The sequence below is a fragment of the Penicillium atrosanguineum genome, assembly GCF_028827265.1.
Source record: "Penicillium atrosanguineum strain IBT 20685 chromosome Unknown utg000001l_segment0_segment0, whole genome shotgun sequence".
Taxonomy (NCBI): domain Eukaryota; kingdom Fungi; phylum Ascomycota; class Eurotiomycetes; order Eurotiales; family Aspergillaceae; genus Penicillium; species Penicillium atrosanguineum.
Window position 1 is genome coordinate 210,310 of NW_026623133.1, and position 21,694 is coordinate 232,003.

The window sequence follows — 21,694 nt, forward strand, 5'->3', positions numbered from 1 at the left end:
ATAGAACAAAGGTTTTTATAGGCTTCATTGAGAGCCAAAATGCATCATTGATCTATTTGGAAATTTGTAACTAAGCGTGAAATGGCTATGACCTATATAAGTAGCACAGAATGCGTTGACCAGCCTCAATTGTAATCAACATTCGCCATCCAAAGGCCCTCCTAATTCAAAAGAGCAATTGCCAAGGCTTCCTCTGTATCCTTAAAGGGAAACCCAGTCCCTGCTATTGAAGTCACAATCATGACTGGAGCAATGAAGCTAGGTGCCAAAAGACCTTCCACAAAAGCGATCATACACATTCAGATCTGCCATAGAACTGAGCTTTAGAGCAATCTATAGGTTCCAAGTTATTCATTCGGTGTTGGTAGGCTAGAATGGAATATCAGGATCTGTTAGGCTACCAGATTCATAGGAATGTGGTGTGGGGTCATCGGATACGTGCCGGCGGTCGGCTCAACTACACCGGACCGACGGCAACCAGATGCGGCGTACAGAGCCTATCACGTCGCAGTGCTGTAATAATTTTTATCACAAGATCTGGGGGACTAAACTGACAATAAGAACACCGGCTCAGAGAAGACTAGTATATATATGAAGGGGGAAACCTTGTCGAGCCAAGAATTCATAGGTAATAAGCAACCATAGCCTGACACCGATTTCCCTTTGCGACGAAGAATGGACGCCCTCGATAAAATACAAGAAAGTGTGGTTGTCAAAAATGGAAACAGCAATACGCACTCTTCTCTTTTCTCAGATCTTCGTCCGCTCGGTCCTGAGGGGCCTTTTTCTTTGGAGACTCAGTTTATCGCCGACTCAGATTCTTGCAAAGTGAACTTAATTATAGGCGCATACCGGAACAATCAGGGACAGGCATGGCAGCCCCCTTCGTTGGTAGAGGTGAGTTTGAATGAGCTTATCTTGCTGTAACAAGATATAGCAACTTGGGGATTGACAATTAACATCTGGAGCTCCTCTTTCCCACGTAGGCAAAGAAGAGGATACACGTTGAATCTTGCCTCCATGAATACCTGCCTTTGCACGGGAGTGCCGAGTTTCTAGAGTCTTCTAAGCTGCTCGTCCTCGGTCCCGAAATTACCAACCAGGCCTATGACCGAATTGCTTCTATTCAGACCATCTCAGGAACGGGAGCCAACAGCCTTATTGCCAAATTCCTGGACAATCACACCCATCCAGCCAATATCTGGCTCCCCGATCCAACCTGGGTCAACCACGCCGATATCTGGAAAGAGAATGCACCGGGTGTTGATCTGCGCTGGTATCCCTACTATGACGAATCTTCACGCTCCTTAAGCTTCAGTGCGATGATCCAGACTCTCCAAAGAGACACCCAAGAAAACGATGCCATCCTTCTCCATGCCTGTGCCCACAACCCCACCGGTCTGGATCCGACCAAGGAGCAGTGGGAAGAGATTGCTCTTGTTTGCAAGGAGAAGAAACTGTTTGTCATCTTCGACTCTGCTTATCAAGGGTTCGCATCAGGAGACCTCGACCACGATGCGTGGGCCATTCGGCACTTCTTCACACACCCTGGGCTAGAGTTCGCCATTTGCCAGTCCTTCTCGAAGAACATGAGCCTCTACGGAGAACGCTTGGGGGCGCTCCATATTGTTGTATCTAGGAAATCCTCTTCGCCACCTACAGCCTCCGTCCATGGTCACCTTGCTGAGATCCAGCGAGCCTGTGTATCCATGGCACCCCTGTTTGGAAGCCGCGTGGCGAACGAAATATTTAAGAGCGAAGACCTCCACTTAATGTGGCAAGCGGACCTCTTACTCATGAGCAACCGCATCAAGACAATGCGCAAAGCTGTATATGATGAGCTTGTGAGGCTCCAGACGCCTGGAAACTGGGATCATGTCGTCCATCAAACAGGAATGTTTTCCTATACGGGGTTAACGGAGGAACAAGTGGGACGACTGCGGAAGGAACACCACGTCTATATGCTTCCGTCAGGCCGGGCTTCGATTTGTGGTCTCACATGTGCCAACTTCAAGTATACGGCACAGGCGATCCATAGTGTGATAACAGATACACAGAAGAGGCAGGTATGATGTTTCCTAGATGTACAATGTATTCTCTTGACTATTTAATACAGCCTACGCTGTGAATGCCACACAGCGGGGATAGGGCATCGGCAGTATCCTCCACCATATGATGATGAAACTTAAGGTTTAAAAGGAAATGTTGCTCAGCGCCTAACGACTAAGTGGCAACGGCCCGAGTCGAACCAAATATGGGGCCGGGACTTGGCTTGCGGGCATCGCTGGTCCTGAATTTTAGTAAAAAAATGGGTTGTCCCTCGCCACAGAGTGTTATAATTAAGAGATTTCGGCGTCCCGAAGGCTGTAGTATAGCCATGGAACTCAGGGTTCGACCCTCGTACTAGGTCCAGTGGTTCCAGGCCCAAGTGTGTTTTATAACATTCGAAATTGAACTCTCCCAAAGTTGTTCGCGCTGAACACGCCGGATACAACATGTCCATGTGGATTGGAAGGGCTCAAGTTAGACTGGAAGGTATGGTTGTTTGCTGCCGTCCGTGAATCATGCTTGGGGAGGCACATTGGACCCAGCCATGTCCATCATCGGTTCCCACGGATTCACATTTGGACATAAAAACGCACCAAAGAATTGTTCCGCGGGAAACAGCATGGAATCGTCCGAGATGGGAAATTGTGAAACCGTATTGGCAGGAAAGCCGAGCTGAGGGGCCGCTCCGTTGCCGTCGGTGGTAATATCGCCATGCCGAGGTTGCACATCAGATGAAGGCTCCATCACGGTTATGAGAGGTAATAACGGCAGTTGAGCACGCCTAAATAGCTCAGGGCAGGATTCATGGGTCAGAGATGGTCCGAATATGGACTCATCGGCCCCCATGGATCTCTCGGATGTGTAGAACTTGGGTAGATCAAGAATTGAGAAGAAGATGGAGACGTCGACGCAGATCTTCCCATCGTTTTTGGCAAAGTTGGACTCATATGAGCTGCTCATATGCTGCTTGAGATTATTCAATTTATTTATCTAGGAATAATTTGGATTAATTAGCTCGAGGTGTATGCAGCAGTAGTACTATCGTCCGAGATATTACTCACCACGTGCTCTAATGCTGGCCACGTGTCTGTTAATCTGGCGATGAGGTCGAGGCACGCTTGATAGCTCTGCCTTCGCCGTTGTTTGTGCTGATGTTGTTTCTCTTCTACGAAGCTCTGGTGTAGTTCAATGGTAGCCACAACGGCAGCGCAGTAAGCGAACAGTGGATCAGAGATGTAAAATTGCCGAGAGGCCATGAACTCAATGAAATGGAGCACCCATGACGTGTGGTGATTCCGCTGGAAAGTAGTCTGCTGGAGGAAGAGCTCTGATACATGGCGTCGCCCTTGTAGCTGGAACATGATGAGGATAGGATGATTGATGATGCATATGGACGTATGGTAAAGGAGGCGGCTTAGGAACCAGGGACCCCAGTAATCACGCGACTCATCAAGTTCTGAGGCGGTTACTGTGGATAGACGGATGAAACGGTACCTGTGTATGGACGGGAGCTGCTGGTCCAGCTTCATGGCCGATTCCATAGCCGCTGAGTAGGCCGAGGAGAGGGACCACGGATCCATCCCTGAGTCGGAAGAGCCTCGGTTACTGATATATTCTTGGGCCCGACACCAGACTTCGCTGAGTTTGACAACGACGTAGAGGATGCCATTTTGCTCGTCGGATTTCTGCGACTTCGCCACATCTTGCCCTTCCTCTGTGAAGACTGTCATAGACGGGAATATTGGGCTTGCTGGGATTCGAGGGACGCGTGGCCCAGAAGGCGAGGGCAGCGGCTTCCCGGAATCTTGGCCGAAAAGACGGCGCAGAAGAATGATACTCCAGTAGCAGCGACTCCGCTCTTCTATCTGCCGCTCGTCATAGGGGGAGGCCGGTTTATGGTGCAGATGGACACAATTGGCAAGCGTCATGGCCAGCGAGCTGTGGATGCACGATTGAGTCGTCTCTCCATCTAGACAACACGGGAAAGTTTAAGTCACGGCTTGGCCACGGTCATGATTTACGGGGAGAGGTGTGGGGAGAATGTGTAGCAGCCCAGGGGAGCAGTGACTTACTGCTGAACTCTATGAGCGCGAGTAGGCATAGCGTTTGCAATGTGGACAGCTCGACGCGGCCCGAGGTGATTTGGGACATGATTCTCTGATGCGCCGCATCCGAGAATTTATTGGCCTCGGGGATTGAGTTGCCGTCGGAGGACATGGTCGAAGAGTTGTCGAATCTTGAAGCCAGTGCGACGACGCTGTAGACGATTTCTAGTTCCCGGTTTGGAAAGGTGGAGACAAAACTCTCTCTGTGGAACAGCGGCAGCGGCTGGCAGTCGCAGTAGATCAGATATGTCTCGGCCATATTGACAGCGGACTCCCAGCTCAAACCATCCAGTTCATCGTCCAGAGCACCAGCCGAACGAGAGTCATTAGTATGCCCGCTTGAGATGGCGACAGGCTGAGATGCGTCTGAGACATGGCTCGGGTTCAAGCCTTCGTTCTGGGAGGCATGATGTCGAGGTGAAATTGGCGAAAGAGTAGGCAGCTGATTCGTAGCGCGATGGCCTCGCAATCGTTCAATCACTTCGGCCAACGTCGACTCCAGTGACTCAATGCGGTCCTGCTACTCGGTTAAAACACGTTCAGCTTAGCCTTTGGGGCAGCCACCAGAAGGGAAATTTGGGGTCGACGCGACACCTACCCATGGTTGCCGAGGCTCTGTGGATGTGACATTGTAATCGATCACGTTTTTGGAAAGCGATGAGGGCCCATGGTGTTGGCGGGAGACGCCGTTATCATGAGGGTAGGGCGCATACCGTAGAGGGTCAAGACGGTAGGAACATCTGGCTCCTAGTCGGTAGCACGTTGCACAGATTGGGCGCTCGCCAGAACATTTGGACTTCTTGCGGCTGCGGCGAACATATGTGTTTAGACACTATTATAGGATCCGGGCTCGGCGGGATGGGTACTGGCAACATACCGGCAAGGGTCACAAGCCTGTCGCGTGCGCTTCGGTAATCGTGTGTCACCTGCCTCGTGGATATCAGAGTCCATCTCAACTAACATATGTATCAGATACCCAAGGCAGTAGATTGGGATGTACAAGACCAGGTGCGGTGGGGTTTCTGAGGGGCAGGGCTTGGACAGGCGATAGCGGAAGGGTGGTTGACTCGGTCAGGCCACGCCTTTACCATCTGTTTCCAAGGTTATTCGAGTGTGCCTAAGGCGATTTCGTACCCTCGTCCTCAGATGAAGAGCCTAGGTATCGATCGATCGAGATATTGAATAATTCGCGCCACCTGCACTCAAACCAGGCCCAAATAGGCTCTCAAGTGGACCTTATCGCTATCGCCTTGGCCTAGGACCCTTCTAAACATCGTCAATTTACTTGGATCGATAAGACATCTTCCACGAGACAAAAATGCCCGTTACAGGCGATGGCATATTGCCAAACAGACGAAACCTGAAGTTTGGATTGACTTAAATTCTCGTCTCGACTAATTTATCATGATAACATATGCCTCACCGAATACATCAACACCTTTCAGTTCTCCATGTACAAGATGTAGTCGCGGTGGTAGATGCGAACACTTCAAATATTACGTGCCAATGCTTCAAATATTCGCCATGAGTCTCTGCTTCGGGAGGCATTTACCTTTGATATCTCCAGCTGGCAAAATAGGCATGATAGGCACGATAGGCACGATAGGCAATATAAGGCACGATAGGAGATCGGCCCCACTCGGCCCGCATCCGTCGGCTTGCGCAATCAGTACTCAACCATGATCCATCTGTAGTATCGAGATTGGGGTCTGCTGTCACTAATGCCAAAGAGACGGATTATTAGCCGTTCCACTATTGATGTCCCATTAGACATTTCTCTCCTTTATTCAACCCTAATCCCTCGGCCAAGACCCCCAAGCCCTCCAGAAGCGTATCAAACAGGGCACATGGTTATTGGTGATTGCAATTATTGGGTGACATGCTGCGTGTTGTGCCCTCGCCCTTTCGCTGCCGCCACCTCTGGCAGAGGCTTCGTCGCCATGGGTTCGACTCACAGTCTTTCCAGGTGCGCGCGTCGGTCATGCGCATGTCGACCGTATCGGGTGCTCGCACATCGCCGAAGACCGCCAATAGCTCGCCAGGCGTCCTTGGAGGGCTGACGTTAGCTGCCTTTGGGGCCGGTCTCGGTATCAGCTTGTTTTGGCCACGATCAGAGAAGTTGGTAATTCACTATGCTAGCAGACAAGGCATGCTAAAGGTAAGTGCCTTGTTGTCAATTGACCCGCCCATCTGATGCAACCCAAAATCTTACCGACATTATATCAGGCAGCTCGGGAGATTGAATCGATACTTGGGGACGAGGCAGTAAGCTACGACGACGATGATATTGAAACTCATGCCCTCTCGGACTGGTCCAGCGTCAACTCGGCAGGCCGTGCTGTGGCCGTCGTATATGTGAAAAGCACCGACGAGGTGGCGAAGGCTGTTTCCATCTGTAACAAGCATCGGGTCCCCATAGGCAAGTACCTGCTATTAGAACGGCCCGCAATAAATCCGCTGACTGGAAATCGGTGCAGTACCTTACGGAGCTGGTTCCTCGATCGAAGGAAACTTCTCGTCTCCATATGGAGGCCTAATTATCGACGTCACATACATGGACAAAATTATCGCCTTTCACCCCGAGGATATGGATATAGTAGTCCAACCTGGCGTGAACTGGGTTGATCTCAATAGAAAGATAAAGGACGAGAACCTCTTTCTACCCCTGGACCCATCGCCAACAGCAACCATCGGTGGCATGATCGGGACTAATTGTAGCGGAACCAATGCTTTCCGTTACGGGACTATGAAGGACTGGGTTATCAATGTCACTGTGGTACTCGCTGACGGTCGAATTATCAAGACTAGGCGAAGGCCTCGCAAGACATCTGCCGGTTACAACTTGACATCTCTCTTTGTTGGAGCTGAGGGTACCCTGGGCATCGTCACCGAGGCCACCCTCAAGCTTGCCGTGGTACCCACAGAAACGAGTGTCGCGGTCTTCTCCTTCCCCAATATCTCCGCTGCCGCCTCAGCAACCTCCAAACTCATTCGTTCTGGCATTCAGTTGGCCGCCATGGAGCTGATGGACGACACCCAAATGGGCATCGTCAGCAAACACGGCAGCGAAGATGTTCGGAACATGCACTGGGAGGAGACCCCGGCTCTCTTCCTCAAGTTCTCCGGTCATTCCAAGGAAAGTGTGAAGGCTGACATTTCCCGCACGAAAGATATCATTGCGACGTGTAGCCCTTCGCGATATGTTTTTGCCAAGACCAAGGACGAAGAGGTCAAGTTCTGGGCTGCTAGGAAAGAAGCGCTATGGACGATGACTTCGATCAAACCCGAAGGATACTCCATATGGTCCACCGACGTGGCTGTTCCTATCTCTAGACTCGCAGATATCATCGAGATCTCTAAACAAGAGGGAGCGGAACTGGGCGTCTTCACTAGTATAGCTGGACACGTCGGAGATGGCAATTTTCACGAGGCTTTGATTTACGATCCCAAGAATGAAACCCATCTAGCAGCTGTCAAGCAAGCGGTTCACAACATGATTACTCGCGCCTTGCAGATGGAAGGCACCGTGTCGGGCGAGCACGCTATCGGAATGGGGAAAATTGTAAGTTCGCCATGCCTTCAAGATTTTTTTCATGAGATTCTCCGTTATCTAACCCCGGTTCACAAATAGGAATGCCTCATAGATGAGCTTGGCCTCGTCACCATGCAACTTATGAAGCAGTTGAAGCACGCTGTTGACCCCATGTGAGCACAGTCATCCCTTCACGAAGTGCTATGCTACTACATCCAGAATGATATCAAATCACCTGGCTCCGTCTATGTTTCAATTCTGATGCATTTTGCAGGTGGATTATGAATCCTGGAAAGATATTCGAGCTCCCTAACGGCTCAAAAGCCACGGCTGCCCCGATACAAATCGGCCTCTAAGCTGCGTTTTCTCTTCATTTCTATATATTGTAGTGGTGGAACGCACGAGATAATGAATACAGTTGCGGCCTGAGGTATCACGAATACCTTAGGCGTAAGCAACAGCTTCTACATGAGGATAGAGATAGAAGATGCATCTACCCAATTCATTCCAGTTGTCACTAGGTTCTTTGATCCATGACTCCGTATTTAGTACATTCCATATGGCCTCAGTCGGAAAACCCCACGGTCCCACGGCCTCACGGCCTCACGGCCTCACGGTCTCACCAAGGACACTTGCGACCTCCCCCAGGACAACCTCTGCTACGTGCTGGTTGTTTGTGTGTTGTTCGTTGGTTGTTGTTGTCCAGTCTGCATTGTCAGACAGCCATCGAGCCATCCCCATATTAAGATATAAGTATATACATAACTGGCTAAGGCGATTGACTCTCTACGGGTAGACTCAAAATAGTAGAGGGATCTGTGGAATCAAATTCATACCATACTGCACAAAGGTAGTCACTTAAGCTAAGTGGGCTTCGCGCCTTTGAAATCTTGTAACCCGCTAAAATCTATGTAAATCCTGACTATGCCAATATTCCGCTCTAGAATCACTGTTACAACACTACCTAATCGGGAAATCACAAAATCACAGAGAAGAGTATATTTATATATTTACACCTGATACCTGAAATCCTTATTCTGTCTCTCGGTCATATCTTCTAGGCCATGGCTACTTCCAGGAAGTCCATACTCGTTATCCCTTCTTATATTATCACGTTGCAGCATGAAACGGGTACCTTCGCTGACGATAATGGCAACGGCAAAACAAACCATGATTCCCGTGAAGGACTGGCTGTAGCGCGGTGCAAATTTTCTAGATAAAAGTCAGATGTTTCATCTCAGTGACACCAAATTGAACATGTGATTAACAGAGCAAGAAAGGGAAGAGTGCTGGACGTATACTCACGAATCGAAAAGCAGCGGGCCTATTATGTTACCCAAGCAGTACGCCATGAATACTCCAGCAGCAAATACCGACTTCTTGGTATAACCGGCAACGTTACTGGTACCGAAGGCAATGACCTGGACGTAGCATGAACCGAAGAAGGTAACAAGGTAGACACCAGCGATTCTGCCACCAGTATTGGAACTCGGCAGCTTCCATAGGAGACAGCACCCGAGAATGACAGGCAGACAGGCGGCGCTATAGATATGATGACGAGCGTTGGGAATCTTGCGTCCCAGATATCCGGAGCCTACAATGGTGAGGATTGCCATGGCTCCTAGGGGGATATTGAGCATGAGAGTCACGAAGGTGCTGAAGCCCATGCCTTTGAAGACGATCGAGGCAAACGTGTTGGAAGCGCCGCTGGCAACGCTGCTTAGCATGGACATAACGAAGACAGCCCAGAAATACCAGTCAGTCAGAGCCTCGAGAATCTGAGAGGGCACCAAATGCGTGCTATCAACACCCGTGTTGTTTTTGCGCAGCCGACGGATAGCCATGGCGCGCTCGTACTCGGTAAACCCGCGCGCTGTGGCAGGGCCATCCGGGAAATAGGTCCAAATGACAAAAGACCAGCAAAATGTGAGGACTCCAGCGAAGAGATACATGATGCGCCAGCCTGCCAAGGGGCTTGGGATACTACCCAGGCCGTAGTTGAGAAGAGGTGAGATGAGGTTGACGCCGCCACTGCACGAGTACCACAGACCAGACCGGAGAACCTGCTCCTGGTTGGTGTACCATTTGGACGTGATCAGCATGAAGGCTGGGGATATACCGGACTCAACAACGCCCAGGAAGAACCGATTGACAATGAAGCCGCCGTATGAGGTGCACGCCGGAGTTGTCAGGACGATAGCGCCCCAGGCCATACAGAGAGCTGCGCAGACCTTGGCCGTTGGAAGCCTCTGAGCAAGTACCGATAGCTGTTATCATAGCTTCACCATCAGTTACAATAATTTTGTCTCATCATCTCCCTTTCCTAGAGGGCTGCGTTGTTGTGAGGAAGCAAGCTTACTGGATAGCAACCAAGGAGAAAGCCACAGTAGAAGACCATTGTCGTGTTCGAGTACTGCAGACCTTTCGTCAAATTGAGATCGGTCTTCAGCCCGAAGACAGCGGCATGTCCGATAATGGCTTTGTCGTAGTACTGTAGAGCGTAGGTAGCGCACATCTACGCACAAGTACTGATCAGCTCCTTATATACTTTCTCAATGCAGCTCACTGTCGCTGCTGACAGTATTAAAGAGCATCACAAACTCACCAATGGCATTACTGCCCAATCTATCTTCCTCAACAGCGTCTTTTCGGCACGAGAGTCCAGCTCCTCCCCTTCGGACTCGGCGGCCAGCCTCAAGGCGATATCGTGAATATTAGACTTATCGAAATCGCCCTCTTGGATACTCATCTGATCCGGAGGTGGAAGGCTCTTCCTGTCCTCCTGTTTCCCCTGCGATGTCATTTCGTCACCGGTGGAGTTCGCTCGTGATACCAATTAGCGAAATATAGGGCCAAGTAAAAGTGAGAGACAACGGTATCAGTGGTGCGATTCAGATCTAATCACAGTTGAAGGAGAACAGACTCTCTTTAAACGGCATCCCCATTACTCAAATGTCGTTGTCGTATTATATACAGTGTGAAGGCGGAGCGGTCCCAACCTTTCTCTTATCTCCGACGGTACCGGCTCCGCTTCCGTGTGCTTTCCGTGGGGCCTATCTTTCCCTTGACTCTACCGGTGTATCTTATCTATATTTTATTGTTCTCATCATTGCTTAGTGTTGCGGTCTTAATTTTGGCATGGAAACCAGATGCGATAGTTCGGCATCTTGGTGCCAGTGCTAGATGTTGTCGTGGGGTTGTAGGACACCTCCAGAGAAGAAGGCTGGACCATCTTTGGCTATCATATTACCGTTGACTTATCTTCTTGAATTTTTGAAAATCGTAAGTTTGATTTCCAAATTTCAATAATTCTCACCCGTAGCCCTCGCCCTCACTCACAGATGGCACTCGGGGATGAATTTCCACCCTCAAAAATTATACTAGAGGGTAAGTACTTACTCAGCTGCGGAGGGTAGATACCCAGTGATGCCGCACTTTAGAAAGAGCGGCTAACTACTGTCCCGTAGTTATGTGTCGGTCAAAGTGGGGGAGAAATCTTACTAAGTATAAGAAGGATGGAATAATAAGAAAGATGCGGTGCTTGCTACACAAATCTATTCAATTTTCAAGTTCATGTTGATGATGTTGCTCCAATCATGATGCGACTCGGCAATTTCAGGCCGACGGGCAATCCACAGATAAATTGGCTTGCGAAGGAAATCGCCGCAATTCAATATGAACTTCCCCTTGACGTCTCTATGTATCTTATTTGCAATTAATGTCAGTGCATAAGCACAATGTTGGAAGATAGCATAAAGGAGGGAGGACCTAACGCATTTATTTCTTAAATCATTAGGAACTCCTCGAGGTCTTTGACTTTCTAAGTGGCGATGTCTTGTTGACCGAGAAGCCTGCAATATGTTAATTATACGAATCGACTACAGAGCACGGGTGGCCCACCAATTTCGCTCGTTGATGTTGTTCGCTGCTTTAACTGCGGCGGCCTGCACTCAAATGACCCAAGGAAGGAGACCTGTTTCGTATTCTGCAAGAGACTGTGCGATATCGCCATAATACCGATATATAAGATATAGTGCGTTTTAGAGAGGTAGGGGTTCAACCAAGGTTGAACCCTTAGGTAATAGTGTATAATTAAGGTACAAGTTTACACAAAATCGTGGATAAGCGCTGACCGGGACCCAGGATTAGTCATGATTCTCTGGGTCGCGGTCAACTTTTTCTGGGTCCCGCTCAGCTGGAACCCGCGCGGTACTCGCCAAGGGATCTTCAAGTAGCTCGATAACTGGGGCTATCAGTCTAGACTTCTATTGTAAGAATAGTCTGATCTGTACGCATCACAGAAAGAGCCTCTATTTGGGCTTGAGCTTCGTGCATCTTATGAAATAGCCCCCACGAATACAGAACCCCACATCACTGCCGTCTCGCTTCCTCTCTTGTTTCTATCCAACTTGACCGCCAAACCTAATCAAAGGTCTTTTTCATCACAATGGCAGCGATCAATGACTCGGACGCGGAGCGCTACCAGAAGTGGTACGATCCAGACCTTGAAGAAGTCAACCCGCAGATCAGACACCTGCTGGAGACGTATTCGAATATCCGGCCAGCAGATGTAGTGAGCCATGTCAACAAAATTGTACGCTGCACTCTCCGCCAGACTAATTCTGCTAACCTACCGTTTAGCGTGCGCGAGGCTTCGCTGCCAACCCCTATCCGTGCATCGGCAACTATCGTTTCCTGAATCTCACTCTGCTCACTCATCCACTCTACAAGTCGATTATCTCGAAGTTGCAATCCAACTCATTCGCAATCTATTTAGATCTGGGCTGCTGTTTTGGTCAGGATTTGCGCCAGCTCGTTCTCGACGGAGTGCCCTCATCACAGCTTGTCGGGCTTGACATTGAAGGCCCATTGATGGACTTGGGTTACGAACTGTTTCGTGATCGTGGAACTGTAGAGAGCAAGTTCGTGGTTGTCGACATCTTTCAGGGGGAGGCACAGGGGGAACCCTGGACAGAATTGGTCGCCAAGGGAGCCGATGTAGTGCACTGCTCTGCATTCTTCCATCTCTTTCCACTTGCACTACAAGTTGATGCCGCGAAGGTCATTTCACGAGTAGTCAGGAAAGGCGGTATCATTGTGGGAAGACAGAGTGGCAGTGTCAAGCCCGCAGAAGTCCCAGCTATCAAAGCCGGGACTACAAGCTTCAGGCATGATCTGAACACTCTGGCTGAGATGTGGGAGAACGTTGGGATGGAAACAGGCACCAAATGGAAGGTAGACGGCTCTCTGGATGAGGTTGGACTTCAAACCAAAATCAAGAACGCGGTCGAAGATGAGAATTCTCGGAGGTTGTTATTTACCATCACGCGCGTGGAGTGATGTATATCCCTAACTATAGGATCATGTACCCTCACGGCCAATATTTCATCTCCAATATTTCCTCCCATTATTGGGGATATCGTAAAGCCTTCCAAGGTGATTGACAAGGTTGTCTCGTATTGACATGAGTCACTGCATGGTCGGGAGTCCATGCAGTTCCCAAGACCAGGATTGGCGCACCCAATTCTTTCCAACTCTTTCCAACTCTGCAGTCATGCCGCGTCCCTACACGGTAGCTCCTCATCTCCATTATTTCGAGGTTCCTCTCGCAACATTCACGGCGGCGCGTCCCGAATTCGATAGCTTTGGCGTTGGTGGTTACATTTTCTCGGATGCATCGACCCCGCGCGTCCTGCTGCTTCAGCGCGCTCTGACCGACTCGATGCCCGGGTGCTGGGAAGGCCCCGGAGGCTCATACGAGCCCGACATGGACGGCACCCTGCTAGATGGAGTGGCTCGTGAAGTGCTCGAAGAGACCGGGCTACATGTGTCGCACATCGCCGAGCTGGTGGCGGTTGACAGTTGGACGCACACGCGCCGGAACGGCAGCAAATTCCGCATCGCCAAATATTCGTTTATGGTCGAGGTCTTCGAGTCAGTGCGACCATCTGCAGAGCAGGTCCCGAGAGAGGAGATTCCTGTTCAATTGATGGAAAGCGAGCACCAGGCATTCGACTGGGCGACCGAAGAAGATGTGCGACTTTCTCTTCAAGGGGGCGGCAAATATCAACTGCCTGGGCCGGCCACGGGCCATCAAGCACCCAACATTCTTCGATCATTTGAATTGTACAGAGAGCTACAGAGCAAGAGTTGATATTGTTAATAGGGGATATAATTGAACTGAATGAATACCTATATACGACTTCTTTGCCAAAGCGACCCAATGCTATGTAAAATTCAGTCCTCTGCGGGCAGAGCACCCGCGGCTTGCATGGCGAGGGCAACCCTGTCGACTTCCCTCCACACTCGCAGGAGATTTCCTCCGGCCACCTTGGCTGCTTCTTCATCACTCAATCCCCGGCGGAGAAGCTCGGCCATCAGAGCTGGGAACTTCGATACATCATCTAACCCCTGAGGCACCGAGGGAATACCATCAAAGTCACTTCCCAGGCCGACATGATCAAAGCCCGCGACAGTTCCAATATGGATGACATGATCCGCAACTCGCTCCAGCGTAGCGTGATCCATGTCTAGGTCAGGCAGGCCATCATCGCGATCGGCTGCCGAGCAGGAGATGAAGTCGGGCGAAAAATTCACCATCACGATCGAATTCCGTTCCCGGACCAACTCCAAGATATCGTCTGGCACGTTTCGCGGATGGGGGCACAGGGCCTGAGCCGCACTGTGACTGAAAATGACCGGGGCTCGACTGCCAGTCCATTCGTTCTTGCCGGATCCCAGCACATCGCGCATGGTGTCTTCGCTCACATGGGCCAGATCAATGATCATTCCAAGTCGGTTCATTTCGTACACCATTTTCTCGCCGGTCGGGCTCACGCCGTGCCACAGTGGATCCGCCTTCCGGATACTGCCGTCCGGCTGCTGGACCAGTGCAGCGTCGGCAAAGCGGTTATGGCAATTGTGAGTGAGAGTTGCGTAGGAGACGCCCATTTCGTAGAACATGCGAAGATGAGCGAACGAGTTGCCCACGGAATGCAGGCCCTCAATACCCAGAGGTGAGATGATCTTGCCCTCCTGAAAAGCGCTCAGGGCCGTGGTACCGTTGGGAGGCGCGGAGAAGACCTTGGGATAGGCCTGTTGGACACGCTTCATGACATCAACCTGCTCCACGGTCATACGAACGCCTGTTTCGGAATTGATTAATACACACTTCGTAACAGCAATGGACTTTGACGTACTCGCAGCATAGTTCTCATCGGAAAAGTCGGTCCAATCGGCGGGGCAGGGAACAAAGACGCTCCAAAAGGTGCCGCCTACCTGTCCCTTCTTCAGACGAGGCAGATCCACATGGCCACCCAGGGTGCCCTCGACGAAGGACTTGGTGAAATTGGACTCGTGGATGTGGTTGTGATAAGCCATCCGGATGAAGATGGGAAAGTCATCATGACCATCTGTTCGGATTATCAGGCATTTCTCCTCGAGAGCTTGGGCTTCATATTTTCTCACCGATTAGAGGAGTCTGGGTCAGGATATTGTGCACTCGCTCTTCGATGGTGAGCACGCGCCCATGGTTACAACGCGGCCCGAAGAACCAGCCACCGGCCAGCAGAGTGCAAATGATCAAGCCCAAATTGCCCCAGTTGCGTCGAGATGGCTTGGGTTTCTGGGAAGGCGCATCATTGAAGATCTGGGGGGTTTTCTCGTCCATTGCGGGGAGTGTCGAAGGTGAAGCCCGGGCGCTATCCGGCCGGCGATAACGGGGTTCCATGGATGTGTAAGATGAATCAGAGAAATAGCCGGTATTTGTAATCACTTGTTATCACTTGTAATCGCTGGATCAAATGATCGGGTGATGTCTGGAATATTTTCCAGTGAAACTGACCGTTCCATTGATTGCCAGAGGCTTGTAATACGTTGCACTCGGAGGGACGAGCACCTGCGGTTCCTACAGTTCCTGCAAGCATGAAAGCATGGACCAGTTCTGCTCCAGATTGAATCCGGGTCTAGCATTCTGTAGACAGTAGGAAGTAAGAAGCTTTTGCCTGAATTGTCTTAACCCTCTAAAAAGTGTCTAGATATAAAGTAACTTGTCAACATTGTTACCCACTCGTGAGGAATCCCGAATCCTTCCAGCTGAAGTGACTCTGCACTGTTCACTTTCTACATGAAGCACTTGACTCTTTACTCTGTACCAACATGACCAAAGCTTACGTGGGTACAATCCGCGCATCTCCCACTCTATCGTCCCTAAATCATCGTATAGTGCCACGAGATAGGACCCACATCATGCCTTGCATGCTGACTCAGCTGGTTGCCGGGTCTCAAAGGTTTCCAAGTTGGGCGCAAAGCGGGATGAATACCACTCGCTCTCTGAGAGCTATCCGTGTCGATAATTCCCTTTCGAATCGCTCGCTCTAGTATTCGCTGAACACCTACCTCATCCCTGCTTCCACATCATGACACAGCCCGGCAAACCGGCCGCCGGGGTGCTCCAGATCCCCGCGGCGGCGACCCAGAAAGCCGGCGCACCAGCAAAGAAAGCTCCGAAGCCTCCGACACCGCGCCTGAAACTGCTGATCCGTCGCTTGCCTCCGGGGCTCACGCAAGCGGAACTCGAAACCACCCTTGGGCAAGACTGGAAAGTCGGTGGAGGGAAGGTGGATTGGCTGCAGTACAAGCCTGGCAAAGTGTCGAAAGAGTATGGCTCCAGGAGGTAATTGACCTGAATTTAAGCTCACTGACTCTGGTTACAGTCCTGCCAAACCGTCCCGTCCATCCAGAGCCTACATTCACGTCACTTCCAACGAACACATCGCCCTACTGTCCGACCTGGTGCGCCAGACTTCATTCCAAGATGCTCGCAACACGACACATGATCCAGTGCTATTGGGACCTCCGTCGTTAGAGTTCTCCCCCTATGCGAAGACACCTGGAAGCCGCGTGCGCAAGGATGCTCGCCAGGGCACGATTGACCAAGATCCCGACTTCATTGCCTTCCTCGAAAGCTTGACACAGCCACTCACCAAGCCGGCCCTGGTGGATTCGGCCGACCACGATGACAAGAAGGAGACAGTGATGACCACGCCTCTTGTGCAATATATCAAGGATAAAAAAGCGAGCAAGGCAAAGGACGGCTCCTCCTCGAAGTCATCGAAACGAGCAGACAAGGAGTCCAAGCAGGAAAAGGTCCAGGCTAAGAAGCTCCTACAGCGACCTGATAAAGAAGCTGCAGCCAATTCATCCGACCGAAAGACCAAGGGCGATAAGCCGAGCAAGGAATCCAGCAAGTCCGCCAAGCAGGCTGCAGCTGCTACAAAGACCGGAAAACAAAGCGCCTCCAACGCTTCCAAGGAGGCCTCCACTTCCGCTACGGAGAGAAAAAAGGAACGAGGCAATGCCACCACCGCCACCAAAATCTTACAACGCGATCTTGGACTGTCACCTTCGCCTTCACCATCCGGAGGCCGACGACGTGGTAAGGGCGGCTCCACCGAGACAGGATCACCCAAGACCGAGGCCTCGCGGGATTCCTCAGTGATCGCAGCAGAGGGCAAGAAAGAGACTACTTCCAAGCCTCCCAAAGGTACACCAACAACATCCAACTCAAGCAAGGCAAAGGGCCCCGAGTCCAAGACATCAGATGCTGCCGTGTCGACGACCAGCAATACACTCTCAACCAAACCACCCAAAGCGGCCAAAAACAAGCCGGCGCCTCCCTCGAGACCGACCCTGGGGTCCACTCAGGCCTTCCTCAAGCACGCCAATCCTTCTCAGGGTGTGACCGAAGCACTTTTGACCGCAGCGTTCACTCCATTCGGCGCGTTGGCCAAGGTGGAAATGGACAAGAAGAAAGGATTTGGGTATTTGGACTTTGTCGAGTCCGAGAGTCTCCAGAAAGCCATGGCTGCCAGTCCGGTCGCTGTCGCGCAGAGTCAGGTTGTGGTTCTCGAGCGCAAGGCGAACCCTGGAGGCGAGAAGGCTCGGAAGGCTCGAGGCGACTCGCAGCAACCCCAGGACGGCAAGGACGGCAAGGCGAAGACTGGCGAGAGCAATGTCGCCGGATGTGGGACCGGGACCAGCACAGGGACATCGGGATCTTCTCGTGGGTCTCGTGGAGGGCGTGGAGGGCGCAAAGGCAAGGGCGAAGGAGAAAAAGGTGAAGGGCCAAAGGGTGCAGGTGCAGGGGCAGGTGCATCAGAGACGACGAGCAGTGAAGCTAAATAAGATGTAGTAGTAGCCATACTCGTAATGCGAACACGATATCCCGGACCATAGCTCAATGGTCAACGACGATGATGACAATGATGAGAGACAGTCATTAGCGAATCCTGCTTCTGCACTTAACACTCAGTTGATTATGAGTGCCCCCGCTGCCAGGACATTAGCGGATAGATTTTAATCCATGGCTATTCATAACTGAATGGCATTAATCAAACAAAATTCGACTCCATCGTCGAGTTTCTGGACTGGTACAGTAGCTGGCTAGAACATTTAGACATGGATCAGGTTCGGGAAGATATCGCTCTAAATTGTGGTGAGGAATGGGGGCCGGCCCGTCCCTCGTGAGTGGATTTATGGACACTGTATGGCAGTTGGAACAAGTACATCGCACGATGAGCCCACAATTTCCAGTTCTAGAACCAATTCATAAGTCCGGGTTAATCCAAACAAGGGCTTGTATTAAGTTAGCTCTCTGCCCGAGTAAAGCTTATATATGGTTTCTGATATGCGTATGTGAGCGCGATAATGCATCACTAGAACCCGATGATGTTGATGAATTGAGTTGAATCGATCAAAACACGGATTCCGCAAACTAAGACCTTAAGCCCATTAGACCTTTTTTTGCCAAAGGGTGAAAACGCCAGTTACCACAATGATGCATTTATGGCGCCCCTAGCGTAAGATAGAGAGCAAATCACACCCCATTAAACAACATCCATTTTTCGGGCTAGAGTCTTGAATGTGGAACCTAGAGTTAACGAGAGATTACAAATTTGTGAAGCTGGTTTTGAACCTCGTTTTAGGATGTACGAAGAAAATTGGGCATCAAGATAGGTTTAATTCATTGCAAGCGCATAGCGAGTTCAACACAGAATTAATCCACACAATCATCCCACCAAATCAATCTCCCACTTCAAGGAGGCAGTGGAAATCAGGACCTTTCAGACCTCCTCGACACCCACCAGGACCAGCCGACCGAAGTCAGACGCCGAGACCAGGTTAAGATCATCACCACTCCCTGGACCGAACACGCAGACGCTGCAAGCAGCACGCGTGCCAGTCGAGGCGGGAGTCCAAATGGCTTCACTTTAGGGCATCGAGGACATAGCAGTCATCAGCAAGGGTGGAGATTCTGTGGCTCTTTTAAAGAGCTTAATGGTGGGACGTCTACTCTAAAGTGATTCTTTGAACTGTGGCAGTTGTTAGCAATGTGTTCAGAAGCTGGAAGGGTCTCTCTTCCAATGTATAGGGGAGGGGGTACTAACGTAGAGTCGCTTAAAAAAGAGAAGAAGGATCGGAGGGCAGCGCCTTTTTATATTTGGGGCGCGCGGGCGGTGTGCGCTAGCCACTAAGCGAGGCGAGTTGGTCTGTATTTGTCCAGTTTGCAATATCTCCGTGGGGCGGTGACTTTCACAGTCGAATTAGACACATTAATTTCCCACCGCCTTAGGGATCCGCAGCAGAAAGGTTTTTTAGCTTGCTCCGCCGTTGCCATTGAGCCACGAGTTCTAACTACCATACAATACTGAAAGCGAGGTAGACAGAACAAAAGGCCTCAGAGAACAACAGAAGTTGTCTACAAAGTAGAAAAAAGCTAATTTGGGAGCTGCTTCTACTTGGATTGATCAACTGGAGAGCCTCTTGCCGCCTGACTCTACCCTCAACGGCAAAATCCTCCTCAACCCGGCTCTATGCACCAGTTCTCAGAAGCTTTCGTGGATGAGTCGCCAGAGTAACATCGTGGATACTTTCACTCCATCACTTGTACAGCTCAAGGCCACCAGTCTGAGTTCCAGGGGCGAGATTATGGTCAGGGAATCATGTATACTTGATGAGATCCCGGAGCGTGGACGAGACAATGAAAGAGGGTTGGTTCTCTTTGGCAAATACAGTAATATTCGAAATCAGATTTACATCCACACTCTTAGACTTTAATCTCCGAACCCTAGTTTGGGACACGCTAATCCAGATATGATACAGTAAGCCGGTCGATTCTCCCGGTTCCTAGAATAGAAGCTGTAGTTTATATAACGGGATGAAACCTCCACTAGTGTAATTAACACGAAAATGCTATATATTTGATGCCATCCCACCCCTCTCTACGTTACTACAACACGTTATATTGATTCGATGATTGTCATGCCGAATAAGACCGGTCTATGAATAATTCAGGTCATAATTCAAGGAAAGGGGCGGTACTATCCTAATGTTGAGTGGCCAAAGGACGTGTTGTTACCTAGGAGACCTCACTCTAAGGGTCGATAGGTGAGGGGTGGAAAGTACCGGCCCGACTCAATGCTGAACTTATGCCACGCTTAGCGCCGATGATCACCTGATGGCGAGGCTAAGAATGGGACTTCCTGATGAGGGCTCCGCATATCAACCGAGATCTCAAGACTGTTTAGGAAAGTGGGCTGCGTTACTTTACAGGGGCGCATGGCTTGCGCTAGAATGTGGCAATATCTCCGATTCACGAGAAATGGCGATCGTGTCGAGAAAACAACGAATGAAGATTTTGGGCGCGGAAGATCAAAACACACTCGATAGCACTGAGATATTAGCAGTAGCTTACCGACTCGGGGGCCGGCGGGAAGAGGCCGAGAAGCTGGAGGTGCAGGTGATAGAGACTCGCAAGACGAAGCTCGGCGCCGATCATCTATCTACGTTGACGAGTATGGCTAACCTGGCGTCGACGGTTTGGAACCAGGGCCGATGGGAGGAGGCGGAACAACTCCAGCTGCAGGTGATGGAGACTCGCAAGACGAAGCTCGGCGCCGATCATCTATCTACGTTGACGAGTATGGCTAACCTGGCGTCGACGGTTTGGAACCAGGGCCGATGGGAGGAGGCGGAACAACTCCAGCTGCAGGTGATGGAGACTCGCAAGACGAAGCTTGGTGCCGATCATCCCGACACGCTGACGAGCATGGCCAACCTAGCATCGACGTATAGGAACCAGGGCCGATGGGAGGAATCGGAGCAGCTCCAGGTACAGGTGATGGAGGCTCGCAAGACGAAGCTCGGCGCGGACCATCTCGACACGCTGTCTAGCATGAACAACCTTGCTCATACCCTAAGGTCATCGGGTCAATACACAGCCGCTTTGCAGTTGATGGCTGAATGCGTCCAACTTTTCTACCGAAAACTAGGCCCTGACCATCCGCATACTATATCTTCCAAGACTGCTTTAATCGAGTGGCGCGGGAAGGGTGACTCCGTCTTCCTAGCTCATGAGCCGCCGACCGACACCAAAGACGACTAAACCCTAGGCAGTTCCACAGAAACCTCCGAGTGGGCTTCTAGACCTGGCGGACATCGTAGGCGCACAATCCTTTTGCGCCTCTTTAGAAGAAAGTAGGACTCCCTTCTAAATTTCTCTGGAGTGGAGCTGAGCTTGGTGATAGTTAGAGAAAATATACCAACAAATCAACGAATCCTGTTATGCGAACATGAACAGCTCGTATCTAATGAAACTCATTGAATGTCAGTTTACAAGAGTAACAACCTTTGCTTTATATAGAAGTTTCTGGAGACTGATTCGACTATACGGGTTACTTACGGGGCTGTATTACGTCCCATGTTTTGTACCATACGTCAAAATTGTTCACCACAGGGATGATCTGCAGCCTAGCTTAGTCTGGCCTAGGCGGCTTCACCTTTGTATTGGCGGCGGAGTTCGAGATAGTTTCTGTGTAAAAGTTGAGAAGGCGTTGCCGTGGACGGATAGAAGTGTCGTGCAATTTTCCATCAACGTTTCAGAAGGAAGCACTGACGCCTGCAGATCAAAGCACTCACGCACGCACTCCTTGTCGGCGCATCCTTCTGC

The 21,694-nt window shown here is 50.6% G+C and overlaps 9 protein-coding genes across 9 annotated transcripts; 6 read left to right on the top strand and 3 right to left on the bottom strand.

Moving 5' to 3' along the window:
• Window positions 1–675: 675 nt before the first annotated feature.
• Window positions 676–2,072, top strand: N7443_000076 (uncharacterized protein; the record flags this gene model as incomplete). Its single annotated transcript, XM_056880132.1, has 2 exons — window positions 676–897; window positions 987–2,072. 2 exons carry the CDS (start codon window positions 676–678, stop codon window positions 2,070–2,072), a joined length of 1,308 nt encoding a protein of 435 aa, XP_056745370.1.
• A 490-nt stretch (window positions 2,073–2,562) lies between these two features.
• Window positions 2,563–5,117, bottom strand: N7443_000077 (uncharacterized protein; the record flags this gene model as incomplete). The annotated part of the gene is made up of 5 exons (XM_056880133.1): window positions 2,563–3,039; window positions 3,111–4,018; window positions 4,122–4,671; window positions 4,753–4,960; window positions 5,032–5,117. 5 exons carry the CDS (start codon window positions 5,115–5,117, stop codon window positions 2,563–2,565), a joined length of 2,229 nt encoding a protein of 742 aa, XP_056745371.1.
• Window positions 5,118–6,033: 916 nt separating this feature from the next.
• N7443_000078 (FAD-binding oxidoreductase) lies at window positions 6,034–7,863 on the top strand (the record flags this gene model as incomplete). The annotated part of the gene is made up of 4 exons (XM_056880134.1): window positions 6,034–6,312; window positions 6,381–6,549; window positions 6,632–7,716; window positions 7,786–7,863. 4 exons carry the CDS (start codon window positions 6,034–6,036, stop codon window positions 7,861–7,863), a joined length of 1,611 nt encoding a protein of 536 aa, XP_056745372.1.
• Window positions 7,864–8,696: 833 nt separating this feature from the next.
• Window positions 8,697–10,489, bottom strand: N7443_000079 (uncharacterized protein; the record flags this gene model as incomplete). The annotated part of the gene is made up of 4 exons (XM_056880135.1): window positions 8,697–8,898; window positions 8,992–9,953; window positions 10,046–10,177; window positions 10,292–10,489. 4 exons carry the CDS (start codon window positions 10,487–10,489, stop codon window positions 8,697–8,699), a joined length of 1,494 nt encoding a protein of 497 aa, XP_056745373.1.
• A 1,644-nt stretch (window positions 10,490–12,133) lies between these two features.
• Window positions 12,134–13,026, top strand: N7443_000080 (class I SAM-dependent methyltransferase; the record flags this gene model as incomplete). The annotated part of the gene is made up of 2 exons (XM_056880136.1): window positions 12,134–12,280; window positions 12,328–13,026. 2 exons carry the CDS (start codon window positions 12,134–12,136, stop codon window positions 13,024–13,026), a joined length of 846 nt encoding a protein of 281 aa, XP_056745374.1.
• A 214-nt stretch (window positions 13,027–13,240) lies between these two features.
• Window positions 13,241–13,840, top strand: N7443_000081 (NUDIX hydrolase; the record flags this gene model as incomplete). Its single annotated transcript, XM_056880137.1, has 1 exon — window positions 13,241–13,840. One exon carries the CDS (start codon window positions 13,241–13,243, stop codon window positions 13,838–13,840), a length of 600 nt encoding a protein of 199 aa, XP_056745375.1.
• Window positions 13,841–13,923: 83 nt separating this feature from the next.
• Window positions 13,924–15,415, bottom strand: N7443_000082 (putative dipeptidase; the record flags this gene model as incomplete). Its single annotated transcript, XM_056880138.1, has 3 exons — window positions 13,924–14,831; window positions 14,886–15,098; window positions 15,154–15,415. The coding sequence occupies 3 exons, from the start codon at window positions 15,413–15,415 to the stop codon at window positions 13,924–13,926; spliced, it is 1,383 nt and encodes a 460-aa protein (XP_056745376.1).
• Window positions 15,416–16,103: 688 nt separating this feature from the next.
• Window positions 16,104–17,871, top strand: N7443_000083 (putative nonsense-mediated mRNA decay protein Upf3; the record flags this gene model as incomplete). Its single annotated transcript, XM_056880139.1, has 2 exons — window positions 16,104–16,345; window positions 16,401–17,871. 2 exons carry the CDS (start codon window positions 16,104–16,106, stop codon window positions 17,869–17,871), a joined length of 1,713 nt encoding a protein of 570 aa, XP_056745377.1.
• Window positions 17,872–20,347: 2,476 nt separating this feature from the next.
• N7443_000084 (Peptidase M19 renal dipeptidase) lies at window positions 20,348–21,130 on the top strand (the record flags this gene model as incomplete). The annotated part of the gene is made up of 1 exon (XM_056880140.1): window positions 20,348–21,130. One exon carries the CDS (start codon window positions 20,348–20,350, stop codon window positions 21,128–21,130), a length of 783 nt encoding a protein of 260 aa, XP_056745378.1.
• Between the last annotated feature and the right edge of the window lie 564 nt (window positions 21,131–21,694).